At 41.0% G+C, this 23,315-nt stretch overlaps 1 protein-coding gene across 3 annotated transcripts in view; it reads right to left on the minus strand.

Moving 5' to 3' along the window:
• CREB5 (cAMP responsive element binding protein 5) overlaps positions 1–23,190 on the minus strand; it is a 261,523-nt gene extending 238,333 nt beyond the window's left edge. The window contains exons 1-2 of one of the 3 annotated variants that reach the window (XM_039707191.1): positions 22,868–22,998; positions 22,097–22,183 (exon numbers count right to left, since the gene is read on the minus strand). In XM_039707191.1, coding sequence (XP_039563125.1) covers positions 22,097–22,099 — 3 coding nt within the window. In that variant the 5' untranslated portion in view covers positions 22,100–22,183; positions 22,868–22,998. Of the gene's footprint in view, positions 1–22,096; positions 22,224–22,867; positions 22,999–23,140 lie in introns of those variants that run through there. The other 2 variants (XM_039707200.1, XM_039707209.1) reach the window with 2 other exon arrangements.
• Positions 23,191–23,315: the final 125 nt, after the last annotated feature.

Here is a 23,315-nt window from a genome sequence, read left to right on the forward strand (position 1 = left end):
TGCTTCTGTAATTCAAATTTAAAATCTGGTGAATTTATTTGTTTCCTCCATGTTCCCACTGAAGTCCCAAGAATCCTGGTTCCAGTTCCCCACTGGTTTGCACCTTGGGTAATGATCAGTGCCCTGATTCATCAAAGTTCTCAACTGAGTTCTTAGCTTTCAGCACACACCAGCACTCTCAACCTTCAATTATCTATGGGTGATTTTCCAGATTCAGTGGAATAACTGTTCTCCCAACAGAGAAAAGCCGTCCCTGGTGCTACATGGAGCCTGTGAGGCTCTGGGATAGGGCTGGTGGTTCAAGCACTGCTCTCCTGCTTGATCTGTTTTCGTGAGACCAATGCAGACTAGTTGGTGTTGTACCAAATTCACCCACAAAGGACTCGGAGTGCCAGGAAACATACTCCAGTGACACCTGAGCAGCTCTGTCACACGCAGGTCTGCATCAGCGTGGTTCACTGTGGGTCAGGCAGACCTGGACTGCCCTGCCCTAAATCCCTGCAGCATCCCTGCACCGGGCCATCCAGGTGTAGCCAGTGTGTTTGTTGGGTACCCCCCTGCAGCTGTAGGCCAGGAGATGAAGAACAGTTTGGTGCCCACTGACTTCACTAACACTGCCCCACAGGTTCAGAAAGTTAAAGAGGCATTCTGTAGCATTTTGCATTGACAAAAGTAGCAGGCTAGCTTTTAGTTTAAAAGTTTCACTTTCAGAACAAAATCCTCCATGTACACAACATGCCAAAAACAGGACAGCAACCAGCCTAGTGGGATAGCCAGAAAGTTAAAAACAAAGACTCACGTAGATTTTAGAAACAGAAAGTACTGGCACCATGAAGGGATTCAGACTACCAAAAATAAAAGTTAATATTTTTATATAAAACACATTCTACAGTCTTAGGAGAAGGACCTGAATTTGTACCAATTTTTAAAAGCTCTACTACATTATCCCATCACTCCCCCAGTTTAACAGTGAATAGTGAAAAGTTAATAAGAAGATTATGTTTAAAATGCTGGAAATATTGTGGAAAAAATCAGTTACAATGGGTACTGTGGCCTCAAATAAAAAGACATTGTAGAAAAAGAATTCAGCCTGATGCCACAAGACATGAAGAAGGAATAGATGCTTGTATTAGAGAATGAGGAATGCAGCCATCCACTTCAAGTTTAGACAGATAAAAACCATCACTTAGGACAAGAGCATTTGTAGAACTATCAATAGAAAAAAAAAGAAATTTAACCCCGGGTAAGTACCTGCAAAGAACACAGGCAGCTGAATTACACAGGGAGAGGATCAAAACAATGAGAAGTTCTAGTGAAGATTAAATACAGAGAGACACATCTGAAGAATTTAGAAGGCAGAACAGAGACTAACTGAGATTGCTGGCACTCTGCTCCTATGCACAGGATCTGGAAAGCATCAGGAAAGGCAGAAAGAGGAAAAATACACAAACTATGGACAACTGTGGGAAACAGAACTGCTTTATATACTAATGCCTCAGTAATCCTGGAGAAGGGGGTGAGTTAGTAGCTAATGTAGTTGTACGGGCAGTGATTGAGGACAGAAAAATTCACTCTAGGAGGAGAATATAGGACACATAACTTAAGAAAAGATTCCTGTGTACAAATGCTACACAAATATATCAGCTGTATCTGCAAGTGTGCCCCTGGATTAAACAGCTCGCTGGATTGCAGCTGGGCTGTGGAGCCAGATGCAACACGATCACAATTGTGATGAGCAGCAATATTAGACAGGAAAAATGTGACCGAGTGCTGGTGATGCACAAGGCTGCCAACAAGAACATCATGAAGCAAAAGATGCTATCATTTGGCATTTATAGCAGATGACTCATAGGAGTACCACCCACCGCTGGGCAACGGGGCAGAGCAAGACACTGATTTGAATGCAATACAACACCACGACTCCTTCATCTAATACCCTGGGAATGAATAGTCACTGTGGGTCATGCAGGGCTCTGGCTGAACGTATAGGTAAAGTTTCAAAGACAAGAACACCTAGAAAACAAGATACAGCCAAGCAAAAAAAGTAAAAAAAAAAAAAAAAAATGCTAAAATGCAGGGGGAGTTACGCTTTGGGAGAGCTACTGAATCCAGCAACCCTGCAAAAAAGCATTCTGCCTGTAGAAACTAAATGAGAATAGATCAACCATCATAGCAAAATAAAAGGAAAAAAGTAAATCACAGGGTGTACCCAATTCAAAGTTGCTGAGAAAAAAGGCAGAGCAAAAAGATTAAAATCCATCAGCACCAGCTGAAGCAACACTATCAAGATATATTCAGGGCATCTTAGTTTAAGATGATAAAAGTAGGTCTGGCACACTGCCACATCTATTGGCTAGCAAATACAAGCACCAAGGGCTTGCCTACTGTAAACTGGACCAGATATGAGAACAGACTCGTGTATTAGTGTTGCTGTCACTGTAGAAGATGTTAAGGAAGAGGCATTTCAGGACTGTAAGAACCAGTTTCAGTTATTCCTAAACACAGAAGAGTAGGAGGCTGAAAACTGCTAAGCTGAAATAAAAAAGCAATGCGACTTTCTGCTTTGGACATGGGGACTCAATCGTAAATCCTAAGAAATCCAAGACGCCCAAGAAACACCCAGACACAAGTGGGCAGACTATTTGACCGTCATTCCAGATTTGATATGCATCAGCGATGTGACGCTTGTACTCAGTTAAAATCCAGCCTTGCACAGGCAGTGGAGGTGGTGGGGAGTCTGGAAGGCAAAGTCCAGATAGTGAAAACAGGCAAAGGTAGACAAATTAAAATAAAAAAAAATTAAAAATTTAAACATTTTAAAAATATAAAGTATTTCAAATTGCAAAATATCTAGTTGCTAAAATGGACTAGACAAATCTCAGCAGTGCACTCCCAAGCCCACTCACCAGTCATGAGTGAGCAACAACCCAGCCTCTCCCAGATAAACAAAAAAAGCCAAACTCACTTGTGAGATCACCCAGCTCATATGCATATGCATTATGTGCACCTGGATTAGAGATGGCCAAAGCTGCACTACCCCTGTAAATAGTTGTCTCACTAAAGGCAGCTCCTCTTGCAACATGGTGTCCACTCGTGCTAATACCCACAATATTATATATGAAATGCCCACTTGCTCTGTTGTGGCTACTGCCCTTTTTCAGCAGGGGTCCCTCCCCAGTTTCCCAGTAGTATCCATTGTATAGAAGGAAAGAGCCATAAAACAAAAGGTTTTCTCTCACAGTTTTCCTTGTTGTGGACAAATTCATTACCATCATAGACCCACAAGCAAGTGCAAAATCAGTCACCAGTACTGTGATTGTTACTCCCCTGTACGTACTGCACATACCAAACTTGTTGGTATACGTTTGTTTACACACTTTTTTAATGTAAACAAATCTATCTCCTGGAACGAAGTGACTGATATCTTTTCCTGTGCATTACTGGAATACAATTTAAATCCTGCACTAAACCATATCACTATGCAGTGTGTGTGTTACTGGCGTGTATAGTACACACTGTGAAAAAATACTGCGCAAAACAGCTAAATGTTCACCAATAAAAGACCTCACTATAATTATATAAAGACTTTCAAAGACCAAAATCCAGCCTGCAGCAGCAGTACATACATCTGAAGCAATTTGTTTTTCTCACTGACTGAGCACTTACAGCTCCGGCTGACAACAGTAAGAGCAGCGTAGAGCCAACAGAGATTGTTCAATTTTCATTCATGTGCTCAGCTTCACTTTGAAGTTCCACATTCACAGTTAACAATTTTATGTGTATCCTAAGTAAATAACATTACCAAAAGTACATTAATGCATATATATATATATATTTATAGTCTGCTATAATGTCAGATAATATTTCATTCGCAAACCAGACATAGAAAGAAGGTATGCACAATTACTTCACAAAAAGTATTAAACTCCCCTTGTTTCACTAAGAAAAATTTTATATCATTTTCAACATGGGCCAGCTGTTAGGACTGCAAGTGGACTAAAATGAAGATGTTACATGCTTCAGAAGAGCAGTTATGCAAACACCAGCACTGCAGTCTGGCAGCCCTCTTTGCAGGAAGCACGACTGTACCTCACCAAAGCTCCTTCACAGAAAGGCTCCCAAAATCAAGTACGTGGGTGGCAGATTTACAAACTGCAATTTCTTGACAAGAATGAATAATGTGACTTTACACCAGTGAAGAATATGACCTCCTCTCTATCCCACGTGTTTCTCCCTCCCCAGAGCTGAGCCCTGCAAGGAGACCGGAGTAACCGCAGCAGGTAATTACATGTTATTAGTGTTGCATTAGACTGAGTAGCTATTCAGTAAATTAGTATGTGATATTAACTAAACCTATTCAGTTGATGAACACTAGAATCAGCCTCGAAGTAGCAATTAACAAATTATCCCTAAACAGGTGTCAGTTATAGAGTAAGTCAGGCTATCATTTTTCTATAATTCACCAGGAAAATCCTGACTTCTTCCATACAGTAAACACAATTTAAGCAGATGGTATAGTCTCAAAAGGAAAGAGACTTATACTTAAATCAATGATGTTGGATGTGAAGGGTTACTCTGAAAGTCAGTAGAATTTGTGGCACATCTCCTTAAGATTTAGGAATGATTTACTACTGTGCTGAGAGAACAAGCCCAAGATCTAAATCTTGCTGATTAAACTCCATGCACTCCTGGGAAGGGGAAGAAAAAAAAAAAAAAAAAAAAAAAAAAGAGGTCTTGTTTTTCTATAGAAAATTGTCACTGACACCTATCATGCTTGGGTTTTTTTAAAGAGTAGCATATTATCACAAACATATTGGGATCCCTGCTAATGCTAATGTAAACAGTGTTTTTAATGCCCCATAGCAGAAACACACTAATTCGTTGCCTTTCTGTCTTGATCTCGACAAAAGTCGTTTCTCTGTATAGTCTCCCTGCTCTTGAGAGAGATTTATGTACATCTGATGTTGTGATGTTGAATCCCTTGGGTTACTGAATGCTTGAACACATGAAACAAACTGGCAGATAAGAGTCTGCTTTAAACCAAACATTGCTGCAGAAAGCAAAGGCTGAATAGATTGAAAATGTACATAGGAGAAAAATGCTCCGAGTTCTTCACGGGAAGTCAACAGCTCCCTTTACAAGCCCCATTTCACTGGGCTTTGTTAAGAGTGTTTTCACAGCAGGCAACATTCGCCTCTGAAAGTGCGTGGTTCAGTTTTTGTGCTCCCCCCGTGGGTGAGCCCGCCCATCCATCCATCCATCCATCCATCCATCCATCCATCCACCCATCCACCCATCCACCCATCCATCCCAGAGCTCCCGGTCCCCGGGCGGGGCGGGTGAGTCGCGCCCCTTCCCGGCGCCAGGCGCGGGCTGGCAGCAGCCTCTGCTGGCGACCGGGCGCAGGGAGCGGGCCCGCGAATTCACGATGCCGAGCCGGCTGCCCCAGCCGCGGCTGAGCATCTCCGCGTGTGCGAGGGGCGCTTGCACGGCATTAAACACTGGCAAAAGCCCGCTCGTATTTCTCCTGGAAGTGCTGTGATTTTCTTCATTCCTACTCTTTAGAAAAGTACGCGAGAAGTTCCTCCAGGTTTTCAAACTTTTATCTAAAGATGCTTGCGAAAGGTAATCAAAAATTATGTTTAATGATGTGAAGAGGAACCACTGAGGTGCAGGCAGATGTGCAGAAGTTCTGCAGTCACTCCACAGAAGCCCGGATAGCACAGACCACAAACTCGGACTTCTGCTGGATAAACTGCAACAAATTGCAGCATATACATACTAATGGCTTGTTACACAAACCATATAACTGAGAAGAAAAGCCATCAAAAATGAAGAGAAGATGCACTCATTGTTTTGAGGCAGAATACAGAGCAAGAACCTACTAGAAATTTGGTGGAAAGTAAACCCAATCCCCAGTACCAACTTATTCATTTGCTGTCTTAATTTGCCTGTAGAAGAGTTGCTGAGTGAGGATCATTTTCCAATTGATGTGATTAGTATAAACAATTTTAGCCTTCATTACCCACTACGTTTAGTTTTTCATGAGAGTATTTTTCCAAGCCTTTGGAAATTTAGAAATTACAAGCATCTTAGAGCAGAATCCCAGCTCAGTGGCAGAAACAGCAGCAATCTGATTGAATACCATACCGATTTACTGCAAGGTCTTTCATCCAGCTGGCACAGCAGAATCACCTAACCTCAAAAATTTATTCCCAAAGAAATCACAATCACTACACAACCAGGTAAATAGAATATTTTAAAATTGAAAGCTTTTAATCATCTTGAAATTAAATTTGTTCTAATGGACAAAAGAAGTATAAACAGCAGTATTATATTGTAAACAGTGTAACAATGTTTACAGCCGAAAAAAGAACATGCCTTTTGACACAAAACACCTTCACTGACTTTCTGATTGATCTGAATTCGCATTTTCCCTTTGCTTTGAAATTAAAGCCAAAGTTTTCTGAAGTACTCTTTCATGATAAGAAAACCTACCTTATCTTATGGCAAATGAGATTTATCCTGGAGACATGGGAGGGGCTGAGAATATCATGATTGGGAAATATCACAGTTCCTCACTTTCACCCTTCTTCCAATTCACCTGGGGCTGTTTCCTCCAAAATTTTTTCAGCAGCCTTAAGAGACACAGCACAGGAAGCCACCAGAAGAGATTGCTGGAGGAGCACAGAGTTGGTCTTCTCTTGAGCATGGTCTGCTAGAAAGCAATATCCCATCTTCCAAACTGGGTCCAGCTTACGGAGAAAGAATATTCACCCACCTACCACAACTGCTGCCACCTCTGAAGACCTCCAGGAGTTTGCAAACAGAATTTCTGCTCTGGTGAGCTGGTGTTTTCTGTTAGGAACACTGCAGGACACCACATTTAGATGCAATTTTGATGACCCTCGAGTTGTGGGAATTCCCTGATATACGTGGCACAGCTTGTGCTGGTGCAGGGAGCCCAGGCAGATCACCTACTGAGAAAGTTACAGGGACAAGGAGGGCAAGGGATGTGCCTTCCCCCTGTCCAACAGGTACCATGAAGGGAGGACAGATTCATCCTCCTAATTAGGAAACAGCTGAGCTAACACAGCCCAAATTCTTGATGGAGAGCCTCAGGCCCCTGCAGGTCCCAGATTTCTGCTCCAGCTATTTCAAACCGAGTGCTAATTCAACCATCACTTGGAAAAGCCATACCAGTGGGGACAAGTAAAACCAAAGAGACCTCCCATTTCCAACTTTTGCTTAAAGTGAAAGCAAATATTTTTAACAAATCCCTTTTTTTTTGAGCATGGGTACATGTGGTGGAGAGGTAGAGATGAGAGTTTCTCCACAGTTAGCAGATCTGTAGCTGTAATTTTATTTGCTATAAAGTTGACCATCACACGGGTACCTTAATCAAAATCTAAAATGAACTTAGATTGGTCAAAATTTTCCCAACCAAGTTCTGCACAAACAAAACTGACCATTGAGGGAATCAATCTTCTCAGTCATCACATACACAAGGATTCACTGAGTCTTTTCCTTCTTTTCTTTGAACTCTTATTTTCTTTGGCCTTTACCTTCCACTGCAGCTACTTACACTCTCTGTAATTACAGCTTCACAGTCTTTTACAGTTAATAAGGAGTTTGGTAATTCAGCAGAGAGATTGCCCAGCCATCAAATTCTGGGGCTGTAGGAAAGCTGGTGCTACCTACCACTTGGTTCAGGGAACTGACCAGCAGGAGTTTGATTTTAAGTAATAGTTTGCCCATCATGCAGAGGCTTTTTTCTTGCTTGAAGCAAACTGTAAAATCCATGCAGATCTGCCTTACAGCATTAATGCAACCAAAATGGGACATACAGATCTTCTAACATTGATAATGTTTGAAAATCTTGAGTACAAGGAAGCACGGAAGCAGATGAGAATGAACAGAAACCCTTTTTTCTCCCTCACTGCAGGCTCTGATTTTTTTTTTTTTTTTTTTTTTGCAATTGTACAAGGAATTCCCCCTTCAGTCAGTCAGTGCAAGGTTTTCCACTGATGAGCAGTAGGATTTTTGTGGCTGGTCTGGGGGGAGAAATAAAATAAACAAACAAAGAAGCACATATACAAGCTTTTCAGACAGAATATAAGTCAGATGTTATTCATCAACTGTGATTTACCATATCTTAGTGAAAATACAGCAGCATTACTCTCTGTTCTGACAGCACCTTACTTTGGTGGCTGGACCTTAAAATGTACAAGGTACTAAATTTGTGTTGAGACTTAATTTACTGTAAAAGGTCAACAGTTTCTAGCAGGGAAGAGTTCCACCTGTGGAGGATGATTTCATGGCTTTTTTCAGAGCATCCACAAAACCCAAAGGCCTTGAGGAAGAAGCAGATTTCACCCACTGTTGGCTGGTCCTACCCTGGTTCTCCACCCCCTCCTGCCTCCAACATCCCCTCTAGAAAGTCTTTACGTTTCTCATTCCAAAAACAGACCAGAAAATTGTCTGCAAGCTCTTCCACCTCTCTGTTAGTAGGGATTTGTATATACTTCTCCTGCTCTGCCACGCTGATCCATCCAGTTGCCTGACAACCTCTTGGTCTCATTCTCTTGGGTTCAGTCTCAAAGGAACCTTCTGCAAACACTTGCTCATCTCTGCAAGGACAGAGCCCTTAACTGTGACCACAGGATATAGCTTATGTTAGAACACTGGAGTGCAAGGCCAATTTGCTTGGTTAATTATTTAATCTCCAGCTACAGAGTTTGAACCAAAGGGGAAGATGCAATTGAAAAATAAAACTAAAATTACACACATATACACACACACCTTACTTCTCTTTATTATTAATTTTCTTATTTGAAGCAACGGAAGTAATACATATTTCACATTTATACCTTGTTCTTCCATATACTTTTAAATATTCTCAGACAGTTATCATGCCTAATTTTTGCAAAGAGCTCAGGCCCAGCTTCCCAGGCCATACACATACAGTAGTCATGTGCCAATGAGCTCCCATTAGGTAAATCAAATTAAATTCTACTCCAAGAAAGAGCATTTCAGTCACTGTCTGCATGTGCTTAATTGGTAGATTATGGACAGAAAGTGAAAGCCATGTTAGCAACAAGTTAGCCTGGATTACAGTGTTTGGGGATGAGTGGAAAAATCCTTATGATTTATTGTTAAAGCTCAGACAGAAGACATTTTTCCTTGTATTATAACTATTTGTATATGAAAGGTATACCAGTAGCTTTTGTAGAATTTACAGGTACAGAAACCATGAAAAAACATGTTTTTCATGTGATCAGTAACTGATACAACCAGGCTAAAAACATCATTCTTCACTGACAAAACCTGAGACTGAGATATTTCAAAGCTCCCTGGGAAGATGTTTTCTTAAATTTCTAGAGGATGCATGCAGATAAACTGACTAGACATTAATTTTAAATTGTATTTTCAACACCTCTGGGATCTGTCTGAGCAATTTGTTATCTTTTAAATTAATCTGGAAGAAAATCCATTTTTTCTAATTTCTGGGATTTTGTATTGTCAGCCAAATTTATCTTGTAGTTACTCTTTTGGTAAAATGAGATTTTGCAATCTGTGTTTTTCAAATCAGAAAGAGGTATTTTTTGCATCTTAATTTGGTTAAAGAAACAGACAAACAGACAACACCAACCTTCATTTAGAAGAAGAAGCAACCAAATTATCAATTCAACTCTTGCAGCAGCAAACATCATTAGCATTGGCCATGAAGTTCAATTAAATGGATCATACAAAAACTAACAGGCTGAAATCCTGTTACCCTTGAAGCTGACAGCAAAAATCTCACAGATTCCAGTGGGTGCATAACTGTGCTACAACCTTGACAAAGAAACCACCTGGGGCTTTGTAATGCACAAAGGAGCCACTTTCCCAAGGACATGCATTACCTACATGTGATGCAGTCATAAATGTAATTTTCTTTGTGCTGTAGAGGAGGTGCCTGAACTGATTTGCAGTGCTGCTAGAAGAGATGGACAAGCCACCAAGAGACTCCACAGCAGTCTTCTAATAATGCCTGCCTTTCACAGAGACTGACCTCTTTTCACCTTGCTAAAAGCAGTAAGTAGCAAGTAATAGATCTTGTCAAAGGTTACTCTGTAGAATAACCTCTGGAGATATTAGATAGAGGTGTCCAGAGAAATACCACAAAGGTGCTGACAAGGAAACCAAAGGGATTATGATTAGGAAGTGTGAATAAGCTAAGGTTTCAAACATACTCAGATTTTGGTTAGAAATGCTGAAGTACAGGAAGGAAATGTTCTACATACCATCAAACCACCAAAACACACACTTGAAAAGACAAGTTAAAGAGCCATCATATGGAGATTAAATACTACACATGATCTAAAAAAAGCAATTCCACACACTAGAATAAGCCAGAATTTCTTCCTCATCAAATCCTCGTATGTCTCCTGATAAAAAATGAGAAATTAATCTGCTCAAAGGGAAAAAAAAAAGAGGCCATACCTAGGAAGCATTAATTGTTCTTTCAGCTCCCTTTTAATCCATCCTTGAATATTCAAATTAATCAGAACTTCCACCAGATAATTCCCAGTAAGAGAAATCCATTTAAGTCATCTACATTTCCCTTAAAAAGAAATATGTTTTAAAAGATTCTAAAAACCTAAGCCAGTAGCATAACAAAAAGCATAACTAAAAAAAATTACTCCAATTTCTGAATTTCTCCATTTATTCCAATTTCTGAATTTTAAAAATTATGCAATGATTTCATTCAAAACAAGTCCAAGATATTTCTGACAGTATTCATAGTAGAGGACAGCCTCTCCTAATTTACTCTCAGCAAAGGTGCCGTACAAAGACTTGGTTTCTTTCAGCCAATCTTTTTCCGATCCCATCAGCTGATTACGTTGATTTTGCAATGCCCTCCAGGGAAGGCAATCATCTTCCCTGTTCCAGCCAGATCAGACCAGACCAAGTCTTAGGAAAGTCTTATCTGGGAGATGTGGCCAACAAAAGGCCTCTACCCAGCTATTTGAAGTTCTCAAACAACACAGCTTTCCAGGAGCTTGTCCCTGTCTTATATGCACAGAACTATATTCTTCAGATAAGAAAGATAAAGAGACCCCAGCCTCCCAAGTCAAGAGCAGAGAAATGAAGGCAGATAAACATGAAAGTGTTTTCACTTTCAACCTGAAAGACTTTATTCAACACAAAAAAACCCCAAAACCTCCGAAAGATGTAGTGCCTTATGTCTTCCTTAATATAAATAAATTTTCAAAGAGGATTAACCTCATTTTGAAAAAATGTTGAAATAGAGTATTTTGACTTTTTCACGTAATTTTCTCCCCTTTTACTTTGGCTGAAGCTAATCAGAAAATTTGATCTTTCAGGCCTCCATTCTTTTCAGTAAAGTTTCTTGTGTGAAAGTCTTTGGTGAGTATTTTTTCCCTCAAAAAATGTCACTAGCCTGGCTGCAAAAGCCAGATGTACTCCCCTCCAACGAGGCTGCTCAGAGGCCACCAAGTTTAACTCCTGGCAACTGCTACTTGATTTAACTCAGGATTGGATGGGGTGAAGAAAAACAACACTGTGGCCCAGCAGTCCTCTCTACACAACGGCAAGGAAATCCCCTCTGTGCTAAATATGGGGTTCAGCAAGAGACAAGAGGCTCTGTCAGGACCTTGCTGCTTCTCTGACCATCTCACACGCACCACACTTGAGAGCACAGATAGAGTCTGTCATTAGGTGGAGAAATAACTGGCATTCTAATGGCAGTTAGAATGTGGGCACCAAAAGGGTGATGCTTTTTTAGCATATATTTTAAAGATGGTTAGTAGGAAAGCACTAGGTATGTGAGGAAAGTGACATCCACAGAAGGATAAAAGGTCGAAAAAAGTACTCCTGATTGGGTTTTAATTTAACTCTTTCACAACCAACCTTTATGAAAAATGTTATTTCCATGGCATGGACCATTTGCTTTTACCTCTCTCTCACCTAACAATAAGCTACACAATTTACTGCTGTGTATCATTTACTGTGTAAACAAGAGTCTGGCTGTACAAACCAGTTGCCAAACTGCAGACTTGTTTTTTCTCTTAAAATTCTTGATGTCAGGCTACAAAAAAAAATTATATTTGGCAAAATCCATCCTCTATGCAATACCTGCCCATTCCAGGTGCTAATGAACACATACCTCTCTCTAAATGTAGACATGGGCATTCCCCTGTCCAGTATTTTCTAAGCACTGGAGCCAAGTGAGAAATTCTTTTGAAATCTTACTTGGGCTTTCTGAAAGTTTTGGGCAACCTGAACTCTGGTGGCTGCAATGTTATTAGTTGGGGGAGGCACAAGGTAGATCTCACTGCCACAGTCACACAGCCACATGGCTCAGCAGCACTCCCAGTGCCACATTTTTCCCTGTTCAAGGAAGGCTGTTTCCTCGAAAGAAGACATACAACAAGGAGCTCTCCATATCCAGTATGTCAAACCGATGCTTTGCTTGCAAGGCATCCTCAGTATATTTAAGCTATCTGACACCAACAAAGCAAATTCAAATTTAAAAAGAAAATCAAATCTATTTTCATGACCAGCTTGATAAAACAGTCATCATCATGCTTCTTATTGTCCTCATCATAAATTAATTTAGAATTAATTACAATGCTGAAAATATTTCTTCTAAGCTCCTTCTGCGCCTAAAAGCCTTCAGCCTGGTGAAAAGCTTTTGGCTGACAGTGCACTGACTCAAAACTCTGAAATGAAAACTGGAAGACTGACAGCCTAGAAATAGGCTGTCTCAATATTTTGGAATAGCAACTTTTTGGCAAGAAAATTCGCGTAGAATCAGACAACATGAGAGAGAAAATACAACATGTAGCGTCCTGACTGCTACAGAGGGAGCAATGTTGCCCAATGTTTCCTTGTGTATCCTGCAAGCTCCACTCAATTCAGATAATCCAGTAAGAGGTTCAAGTGTAAGGCCACCGCATAGCAGTAAAATAAACTATCTGGAACTCCTAAATTTGAGGGTATTATTAAGTTGGTTGACTCATCTGGGATCCATTGACTTTAACTGTTCCTGTTAAAAGCAGACCACTATAATTTTTGCTGAGGAACAAAGAAAAAATGTTGGGGGGCATGCACATAGCTGATAGCTTATTTTTTACAGCACCTATTTGACTACACAGAAAGCTGCACTCATCAGTCCCAAAGCTTTTTAACTTAACACTAGGGAATACAAAATCATTCTTGATAACATTAAAGGTCACTTTCAAAAGAATAAAACTCCCTATTTTGTGTAATGTAATGAAGGCCAGAAATGTTTTTCTCTGAAGCAGGATTTTTGTACCATTAAGGTATACGCAGAACTCTTCATGTTGAAGGACTCCTTGAAGATTACAGAATTAGAGCACATGCCTTTTTAGCTCTCTGTTGAAGAGCTGAAGCATGTCTTGCTTTTTAGCAAACAGAGCTATACTCCCAAGAACTTGTTAGCAGTTTGAATTAATGAAAAATTAAGTTTCATCTCAGCAGTTTTACTAATTTTGGAGAAAAGTGGCCCAAAGACACTAGTCCCTGAGTGTCTAAGCAACCATTGACCTCAGTGGGAATTGAGATTGGTCCTACTTTTGACTGACATGGCACCTTGCAGAATTAGATACAATCCCCTTCCCTTCCTCCTAAGAATGTATTTTTCCCCATTAGCCATCTGATTTTTATTTTGCTTTGACCAGAGATGAAATGAATGTAGATGTTTTGGTGCTGACAACCTCCCTGTCAAATTATATAGTGACTTCTCATGCTAAAACTTGTTTGTTTTCACACCATCATCACTGATGATCTCAGCACAGCAGCGCTTCGAGAATAATGGTTTAGTCAAACGCAAAGCCAGCAGAAGGAACATAAAACAATGTGTGCTTATATAGGGCCTACATAAATAGTGCTTTTTAAAAATGTTTGGCAATGAAATAATAGTTGTGGGTTTGTTTCATTATTTTTTTATAAATTAACCTCTGGATTGTTAAGGATCCAGAGACTTTGCACACCAGAGTGGTTATAGGGCCTAAAAATATTTGTTATAGCCTCTCACAAAAGAATATACACAGAAGATGTCCTTTGTGTGCCATTAATAATCGACCATGGGCCATACCCTTACTCCACACAGTTTCAGAGAAGTCAAGCAATTTACACCAATCTCAAAAGAAAGACAGTTGACCCTACATATGCTGGGTCAAATGAAGAAAATTGGAAGCAAGTGAGTGTACATGATTAGGGCTGGGCAAAACGCAGGATGTACACTGGACTCTGTATATTTATCACTCTTTACAATGTTTTTCTTCACTCAAAATTCCCTGTTTGTTGCTGTTTAAAAAAACAAAATCAGAGCAGCTCAGGCAGTGATTGCATTTTTCCCCCATTTCTCAAAGACACTCTCAGGCCAGCTGGGGAGCTATGCAAGATGCCCAAGTGTCCTGGGTTTTGCTTTCTGCAATGTTACAAACAAATACTCCAATTTATTAAAACTACTGAGCCACACCGCCTCCTCACTTCTTTTGCCCTCTATCGCCTCTTTTCTTTCAAATACTCAAAGAAAACCTAAAACTTCCACATAAAAAATGTAACTGAAGGCTAAGGTGTTACTTCCAATTCACAGCTGCATCGTTAATCGTGAAAATGCACATCATACTTAGGAGCAGAATTATATCCTGCCATGTTAACTGAAAAGCTTGGTGGGCTTTTCATCTATGTTGTGCAAGCCTGAGGCCAGAGTGGTGACTGTCACAGCCAAAGAGACACAGACAGATAGATGATGGAGAGTGCAGACTGCGCACCCACACATAAAGCGCGTGAGAGGAAGGAGAGTGCACGGAAGGAATATTAATTGAGCAGAAAATAAGTATTCTCAATATCCCCCTGCCCCCTTAAAAAGTAGCTACAAGATGAGGAGAGCTGCAAACATGTTCATCTTGGGGAAACAGCCGTCCTTAACGTGACATGTAAAGCTATTACTTTAATAATGGAATTTGCACAGCGCTCAGCTGATAGGCTATGTTCAGAATAGACCCCATGAATCTAATTTTCTTCTCAATGACTATTATTGCAGTTGGTAACTCCACAGATTTCTATAGAGTTGCTCCAGATTTGTATCAGGGTGAGTGGAGAATTAGGCTCTACTATGATATTTTTTAAATCCACAAGAATGTAATTCTGCTTACCCAGTCATAAAACCCATGGCTCTTTTGATCCTTTCTACTTTCATAGCAAATTATTTACAGAAGCTTGTCTTTTAAAGATTCTCATCAAAATAGTTAAATTACTGCTTTCTCTCACTTTTTGTGTTAAACCATCAGTTACTCAAATTTAACCCATTTTCAAGCCTGAGTCCATGTACTGCTTTACTAGCACTGAAGAATGAAAGGGCAGTACAGGAATTGTAGAAAGTGGTTTAAGTTTTGTATCATTAATTTTGTTCTCCCACTGCCTTCTTAAAATACTTTTCCTTTACACATCCAGTAAAAGAAAATTACACTGGCCTTATTTAACAACAGATATAAAAGAACTTTTAAGTGCTACAATAATACATCCAAGAATATGGAAGTAAGAAAAGAAGTTCTTTAACTTGTTTTTCACTACAGAATCTCTTCCTTTCCCTCATTTTGCACACTCTAGAAAACTATGGAAGTCTCTACAGATGTTGATCCTGATCTCTTCTACCTTTAGGAAAAATATGCAAATGCCATTCCCCCCGTGCCCAAGTTATCGCCAGCAAAATGAGCTTTTTTTTTAAGTCACAAAAAATGAAGCTGATGTCGTGATTAAAATTATGCAAACCTTTAACCAAAATTTCTTCTTCCTAAAGCATTCATTCAATAAGGAAGTTAAACAATAGGTAGGAAAAGATAGTCCTGAACAAAGCAATTGATGATCTGTTTCTACTCCATTGCTCCACTTTCAGTTTTTACAACCATTCAGAGAAAAGAAGTTTCCTATAAGTAAGATACTGGCAAGCCCAAATTTCTAACACAGACAGTGCCATTTCTAGAAAAGCACAATTCCAGGCTCTTTGCCATCACACACTCAGGTCACCTTTGGATTTTCTGCTGGGCATCTAAAAAAGAATTGTGGTAAACTCATTCACTGACTTGACCAGAACCAAAAGCTGATGTGATCGAACCAATTGCCTAAAGTTAATTCAGAGTAGTACCTATGGAGGTATGGTTTACTATTACAGAATCATGGAACTGTTTAAGTTAGAAAAGTCCCTTAAGATCATCAAGTTGAGCCATCAACCCAACACTGCCAAATCTGCTACAAAACCATGCCCCCAAGTGCCACATCTAATCTTGTAATTACAATTACCTCCAGGGATGGTAACTCAACCATTTCCCTGGGCAGTCTATTCCAGTGCTTGACAACCCTTTCAGTGAAGAAATTTTTCCTAATATGCAAGCTAAACCTCTTCTAGTGCAACTTGAGGCCATTCATAATTTAGGGCTCTGCATCTAGTAGCAGAGCATTGCTGTTGAATAAAAGTTTTCTGAAAAGTGTATATTTGGTCTGGGAATGACTGCAAACTAGTTCAGCCATGACTGAATTACTGGCAGCTGATTTGCAGCATCAGTGCATGACCAAGTGACCTACTAATATCATCATCCATATCTTGGAGCATTTACTTCGGCAGAATATTACTCTACAGGTAGTATTTTCAGCACTCCAGAACTGAAAGGTTTAAAAGACAGAAAAGGAAAAAAAAAAAAAAAAGAGAGAGGGAGTACAATACACTAACATCTCAATTTATACCTCACTGTTACAGCTGCTGTATACAACACATCCCAAATCCAATCTCAGATTCTGTTTATTGTGCTACAGAGCCCCCTGTGTTGAGCACATTAACTAGCATTCCTTACATTAGACCAGCAGGGGAAAAAAAAAATCAGATGTTAGATCTAGGAGCCACTGGTCCAGGTTGATTTCCCAGAAAAGACAAATTAGTTTCTGGATACTTGCAAACAGCTCAGAAAAAGGTGGTGATGAACAATGCTGCCTTACATGCAATGAGAGAGTAACTAAAGGCACAAGCCCACAAAGTAAACAGCAAAAAAGGCAGCTTCCTCTAAATAAGAAAAGATCGGCCAAATTAATTACATATCTCTTTATTAACTTTAGGCAGTGTATTTAAGGATGACTAGTTTGAGCTCAGTACATCCCTGGACAGAAATCCTTAAAATACACAAACATACTGAGATTGGGACCAGACATTTCAAATGCATTGAAATGGTGTGGTGAGTGGTGGCACACAAAGACAAGGCCCTTAGGAAGGAAAGAAGCTGCAGCAAGAGAAAAGCAAGCTGCAAAGGTTAAAAAGGCAGCAGAAACTATTTGTAGAGTTTATGTGGGATAGAAGGCTCCAGGTGAGATCAAACCATGCCCAATTCCTGAGCTAGCAGAGGTCTCAGTACCTCAGTAAGAGCAATGAAAACATTCAGAGCTAAAGAAAAGCAGAATCAGCTAGCAAAGGTAAGAGAGGATTTGTAGTATTTTTTCCCAATTAAATTTGAATCTCATTCCTTCTGGCTTCTTCTAAATATGTTGCCATTTTTATCACCCACAAAGTGGAGCCTTCTGGCCAAGCAGGGCTTCACCCCATGCCTTAAAATCATCTTACGTGGCAGGGCGGCAAAACAGTGACATGAGCTGTCTCAAAGGAAGAGATTATTAAACCACACACCTACACAAACACTGCTGGTGACAGTGTTTCAAGGCGTTTATTCTGGAGTAGTGTGTGGGACCAACATCTTGAAAAAATTCTCAAAAAAGTATAAGGCGGAAACAAGAACCAAAAGCAAAACATCTTTTAAGCTAAGGAAATTGTTGTAAGCTTTCAATGTTTTACTTTGAAAATCCTACAGCCTTCAGCAAAATCCTTGGAAAATCTCTTTGTGTTTATGAAATAGCATTTGATATCACAACCTAAAAACCTACAAACCAGTGCAACCAACCCTTTCTTAACTCTCTAAGGGCAAGTAACACCTGCATTTCCCATGCAATGGCTAGTAAAGAAATGCTGACTCTTGGTAATTTTAATTGCAGACTAAAATAACACCTTAGTGAAAAACAGTAGATTAAGTATTATTTTAGAGTTTCAATGTTGCCCCGTCAACCTGAGCCATAACAGGAGCAAAACAATCAGTGCACAAACTAACACAAGAGTTCCACAGATGTAGAAAAACACAAGAGCTTATCTGCTTCAACAAGTCCTTTCATCACACATCCAAAATTATAATTTTATGTATGTTATGTTGTGCTTGTTATGTATACCTGAGACTATTTAAATAATTTATTTGATTGCATATGTAAGCAAAACTAAAAATATTTCCATAACAGGATTTTGTTTTTTACATGTCAAGTCTACAGAAGTTAATTTCTGTATTTAATGCTATAACATTAAAATCCAGCATGATAACATATTGTCTGAGATCACTGTTTTATCTGTGTCAGAGAATACTACACCCTCAGAATTGTAAATTAGCATAGTAATATGACTTTTGTTAAGAGGAAAAAATATGTTTTCATAGTTCTTATCCCAAACTGTTGCTTTAAATTTGTGATCAATTTCGATCATTTCTCAAGGCAGAGAAATACAAAAGCCCTAAAAGTTCTTTTTTAAGGCTAGAGCCCTAAAAGCTCTGGAGCATTATAATTTGCTGAGATAATTTACCAAGAAATAAGGGTGTATGGGGATGGAGGAGGGAGGAAAAGAGGCTGAATAGCCTGCAGCATGAAGAGAGGACAAATCAACAGAAATTGTTTGAGATATTGCAGAAGGACTTACCAAGCTCTAATCAGCCCTGAACTTAGTACTTAGGACTAACAGAATCTCAAAGTATTTTAAATATTTCCACTGAACCTCCTATGTATTTGTATCAATTAAAGTTTGCACATGAAAGATTAAGCCAAAAAGGCTGGCTTAGTTATAGATGTCTGCCTAATAATTTGATTAGCATGAGATAACCAAACGGAATGAAAGCGAAAGAATCACCTAGACCTGTGAAGCACAACTGAAAGACTTGTTGCTTTATACATCTGCTTTTCCAGCAACTGCGTCTACTGAGTAAAGTATTCTTTGCAATAAGTTACAAGAAAAAGCAGTGTTCGTGGACCTTGAGAAAAAAACCCGGTTTGTTCCAATAATAAATCACATGGTCCTTAATAATAATTTTTAAAAACAGTTTTGTTCTTCTTTTATTGTAAAATCTTGTCCTGAAATAGTTTTCTCATAATAAAGAGTTTATGAAAAAGCCGGTCACTGGAATTAAAATTAAAGCTAATAATACATAAACATAGGTATAAACCCTCAAAGCAACAGGTTTACAGGAAATCCAGAAAGTTAACTAATGGCAGAACTTAGAGAGACATAGAGACAAAGAGTAGAGGAAAAGTCCTTGACTAAAGAAATTGTTTTAAATGCAACAACAACCTTGCAAGAATTCTTCTAATATTGAAGATCCTCATACCCTGATTAGGAGCACCAAGACAGGTTTTCAGAGGGGGCCACAAGGAGACAAGTTAATAACCCAGTTTCAAATCACCCTGCAAGACTTACTGAGCTCAGAGAGATTCTGCCCACACAGAGTTGAAAGGTTTAGTATGTAAGAGCTGCCTTCTGACAGCACAGGGAGATTACCTCTCTCTTATCAACTCCAGAGTGAACTCTAGCTCTCACAGCAACGATCTTTTACAGAAGATTCCTCGTCAGCGAACAGGATAAATGTGATTGCAGCACATTTTAGATTCTCAGTGTGAGGAAGTGAATATCAAATTTAAAAAGCACCTATTACTCTTTATCTGTGTAAGTCATTCTGCTAAGTGGTGATATAAATAAAATTACTTGTACAATCTCGCTTCTATCTTCTCTTTAAATGTATATACATGGTTTCTTTCCCCTTATATTCCCTGGGTTAAATTAGCAGAAGAGGAGTGTGATAAATTGAAGCTGAACTATAAATGGGTGTTTTGGAAGGAGGAAAAGGTTTCCGCGTGTTCTAAATGTGTAAACTTTAAAAAATATTGCAATTTTAAATCCTGGAAAGGTGCCATCCAATATTCACGACTGGCAGAGAGCGCTTATTACCTTTTTTATACGCTATTACAAAACTTTTTGATTTTAAACATTAGCCTGACTATTCCTAAGAGTCTCCAATTAAACATGTAACAATAGGAGACTACAGCCATTTATTTTTCATGCCATAAGTTCATTATTTCTATTTCCTGTTTCACTTAAGTGTTTCTTTTAAAGTTCTGAAACTTTGATGATCTCCACGGTTGAAACCAAACATAAATCCCATGCAAGCTAATGGGACAAAGGAAACCCCCAAGTCTATCGGCAGCAGTAGATACCACTTCTTCCCAAGCCGTATATAATTACAAATTCCTGGTTAGCTATCACAAAAACAGGCTCCTTACCATAATCTGTAAAGCATAGTCAGGTCCAAGTTGTTTTGTTCAACCACCACACCAACTGTTCCTTCTTTTCAGTGACTTATTTAAAAAAAAGAAAAAGACTCACTTTGCCAGTTATAGCTGGGGGAAAAACTCCCAAGAGCTTTCAGGCTTCATTAATTAGGGCCATCAGAACTGTACTTCATTTAAGCAGTACAAAACAGTGCAATCAAGAGTTATGTCCCGGGCTGTAGCTATCTGCCCCTCTCTCATTCTCTTCTTCTTTCTCTCACCATCTCTTTCAGTAAATGAGACTAATTTTTCCAGCAGCCTTTAACTCCCTAGATTAACTGAAGTGGAAAATGTGACTACAAACTCATAGCACTGTCTAGCCTCCAATCCAGCACAGAATCAACTTTGTTGTAAGTGTTGAAGGACACCTAGCAAGCTGCTACTTGCTAAGTTCATAACCCAGAAGTGTACATTCGCGCACAACAGGACTGCGCCATCTAGTCAGCTGCCAGCAGCAGGCTTTGGGAGCAGATGCTTCGGGATGCAGGGCTTTAGCCCTTGGGAATGTTCAGTTTCCTACAGATTCAATTGCGGTGCGGGGTTTTTTAATAAAATATCACTACTGAGATAATCCACATCTAGTTGATATGGGAAAATTTAGGCTATAATAGCGCAGCAAACTTCTACATCTATCTTTGATTTACAAGATAAAAGCAACTTTTAAATTAAAGAGCCTTTCTGCTAGTAGAGCTTATTATGCCAGAGACAGGAATGATTTTCCTAGAAAGTTGTCCCTGTGTGCATGCCCATTATCTTTGCTTTCCCCCTACCACTAATGAGCATTTATCTAAAGAGCCTGTTAATCCTCTGATGTGTGCTTCTGGTCAGAGGTAACAGTTTGAATAAAACCACTAATCACTTATCACTAATCACTGATCATTAATCACACTTTTCCCTAGTGCTTTGCGACCTGTACAGCTCCCTTTAGGATTAAGGAGTCACAAATAAGGAGTTTAGCCATTTTTTATGAAGAATTTCCAGCTTTTGATACCGACAACCTCATTCGCCACATGAAAGTTACAAAACACTGAGCGGGGACTTTCACCACTGTACACTTTTATACTGAAAATAAACAGTACCTTTAGGGAAGCATACCTCCTTCAGCAAAATTCCCACAAATTACCCTGTGTTTTTGCATTCAGCTCTCACTTTCTGTCTCTCAATTTTCTTTCAGTCCAGTCTCTGGATTATCACTGCATATATCTTACAAGAAAGTTTTCCTACACCACTGTTCCTTGACGCACTGCTCCTTGTCCAAATGGCCAGACAAGGAAAGTCTGGTGCACATCAGTGGGTGAATCTTTCTCTAGAAACTGCAGTCTCAAGAAAAGCCCAAGTAAGATGCTTCACAGTAATTATTATTCTTCTGTTCAAGCTTCAATTTCATCTAGCTAAGCACTGTTTCTTACTGATAATATATGGAAATCTTCTAATCTTGCTGCTTAAGTCACTTCTCATATCGGTCTGGATTTTAAAAAAAGAAAAAAAGAAAAACCAAACAACATATGGACATTTCATTTTCCTTTATTCCTACCCCCATCTCTGAAACTACCTCTCTCTTTCCAATTATAAAGCTTATTTTGAGCCCTGGAGATGAAGGATCACTCACCATGCTCGGACATAAATAATAGAGGAGGCAGAGTTTAGCAAGTATTCCCCTTACACTCCTGCAGCTCTTATCGTCCTGAAAACTTCGCTGGGGAGAGAGAGACCCCTGTAAGAGAGGACAGTAGCGGGGGGACGCGGAGCTGGGGGCGGGGGGAATGATGAGCGGAGTAGAGGGGCTGTAAAGGGAGAGGAAGGCTGCAGAGAGGGGACCCTGTCAACACTCGCCCCCTCCCCGCACCCGAGGGCATCAGAAGCGGAGCATCAGCCCCGCACCGGCCCGCAGCATGACGTAAGGGCCGGCAGCAGCCCGCACCCGGGGTGTCTCACGGGGAAAGCGGCCGCGCACCGCTCCGCGGCCGCCGCCGGCTGCTCCTGGCTCGCTGGGAGGCACGGCAGCCGCCGCCGCGAAACTTATCCAGAAGTTTTGGGAGCGGCGGGGAGAGAGGATGGCGGGGCAGCGCGCCGCCGAGCTGTCACCGCCGGGTGCCGCCGGGTTACGCTGAGGCTGGAGCCGTTCAGCCCGCCGTGGGCGCGGGGACTCGGCGGTGGCTCCGCCGGGAGCTGCCCACCCGCTCGCTGCGCTCGGGGCAGCACCAGCGGGGCGCTGCTTGCTCTCCGCGGCAGCCGCCTCATCTCATCCCATCTCATCCCATCCCATCCCGGGAAGCAGAGCGCAGACTTCCCAAACTCCCTGAAGTGCGGACGGGGAGTCCGGCTTCCCCGCGTCTCGGCGACCGTGCGCTCCCGCCCCCGCCGCTGTGCCCTGCCCTACCCTCCGCGGGACGCGGGGTCGCTCACGCCCCTCTCCCCGAGCACGGTGGGGACGCGGCAGCGGCGGGACCCCGCGCCCGCGACGGAGACCGGCGCTGCCGCCTCCGGAGCAGATGCGGTGGCGGAGGGGAGAGCCCCTGCAGCCGCGGGCTGCCCCTTCCCCAGCGCGCACCCGGCGCTGCAGCGCTCGGCTCCGTGCGGGGCGCGCTGCGGGGCGCGCCGCGCGCCGCGCCGGGCGCCTTCCCGGGGCAGCCCCGTATTTTTAGGAACTTACCGCCCGGCGCGGCGGGGACGGGACCGGCAGCGCGGCCGGAGGAACCACGTTGGACTGAGGGACGGTTACAATACGTTCTATTTAGAGAAGCATTACATCACCCTCCGTGACGTCACGTGGGATTCCTGAACTTCTAAATCATTGCGGTCCGTGCCGGGCGGGGGGGGGCCGGGAG

The sequence above is a fragment of the Passer montanus genome, unplaced genomic scaffold (assembly GCF_014805655.1).
Source record: "Passer montanus isolate IOZ18808 unplaced genomic scaffold, ASM1480565v1 scaffold10, whole genome shotgun sequence".
Taxonomy (NCBI): domain Eukaryota; kingdom Metazoa; phylum Chordata; class Aves; order Passeriformes; family Passeridae; genus Passer; species Passer montanus.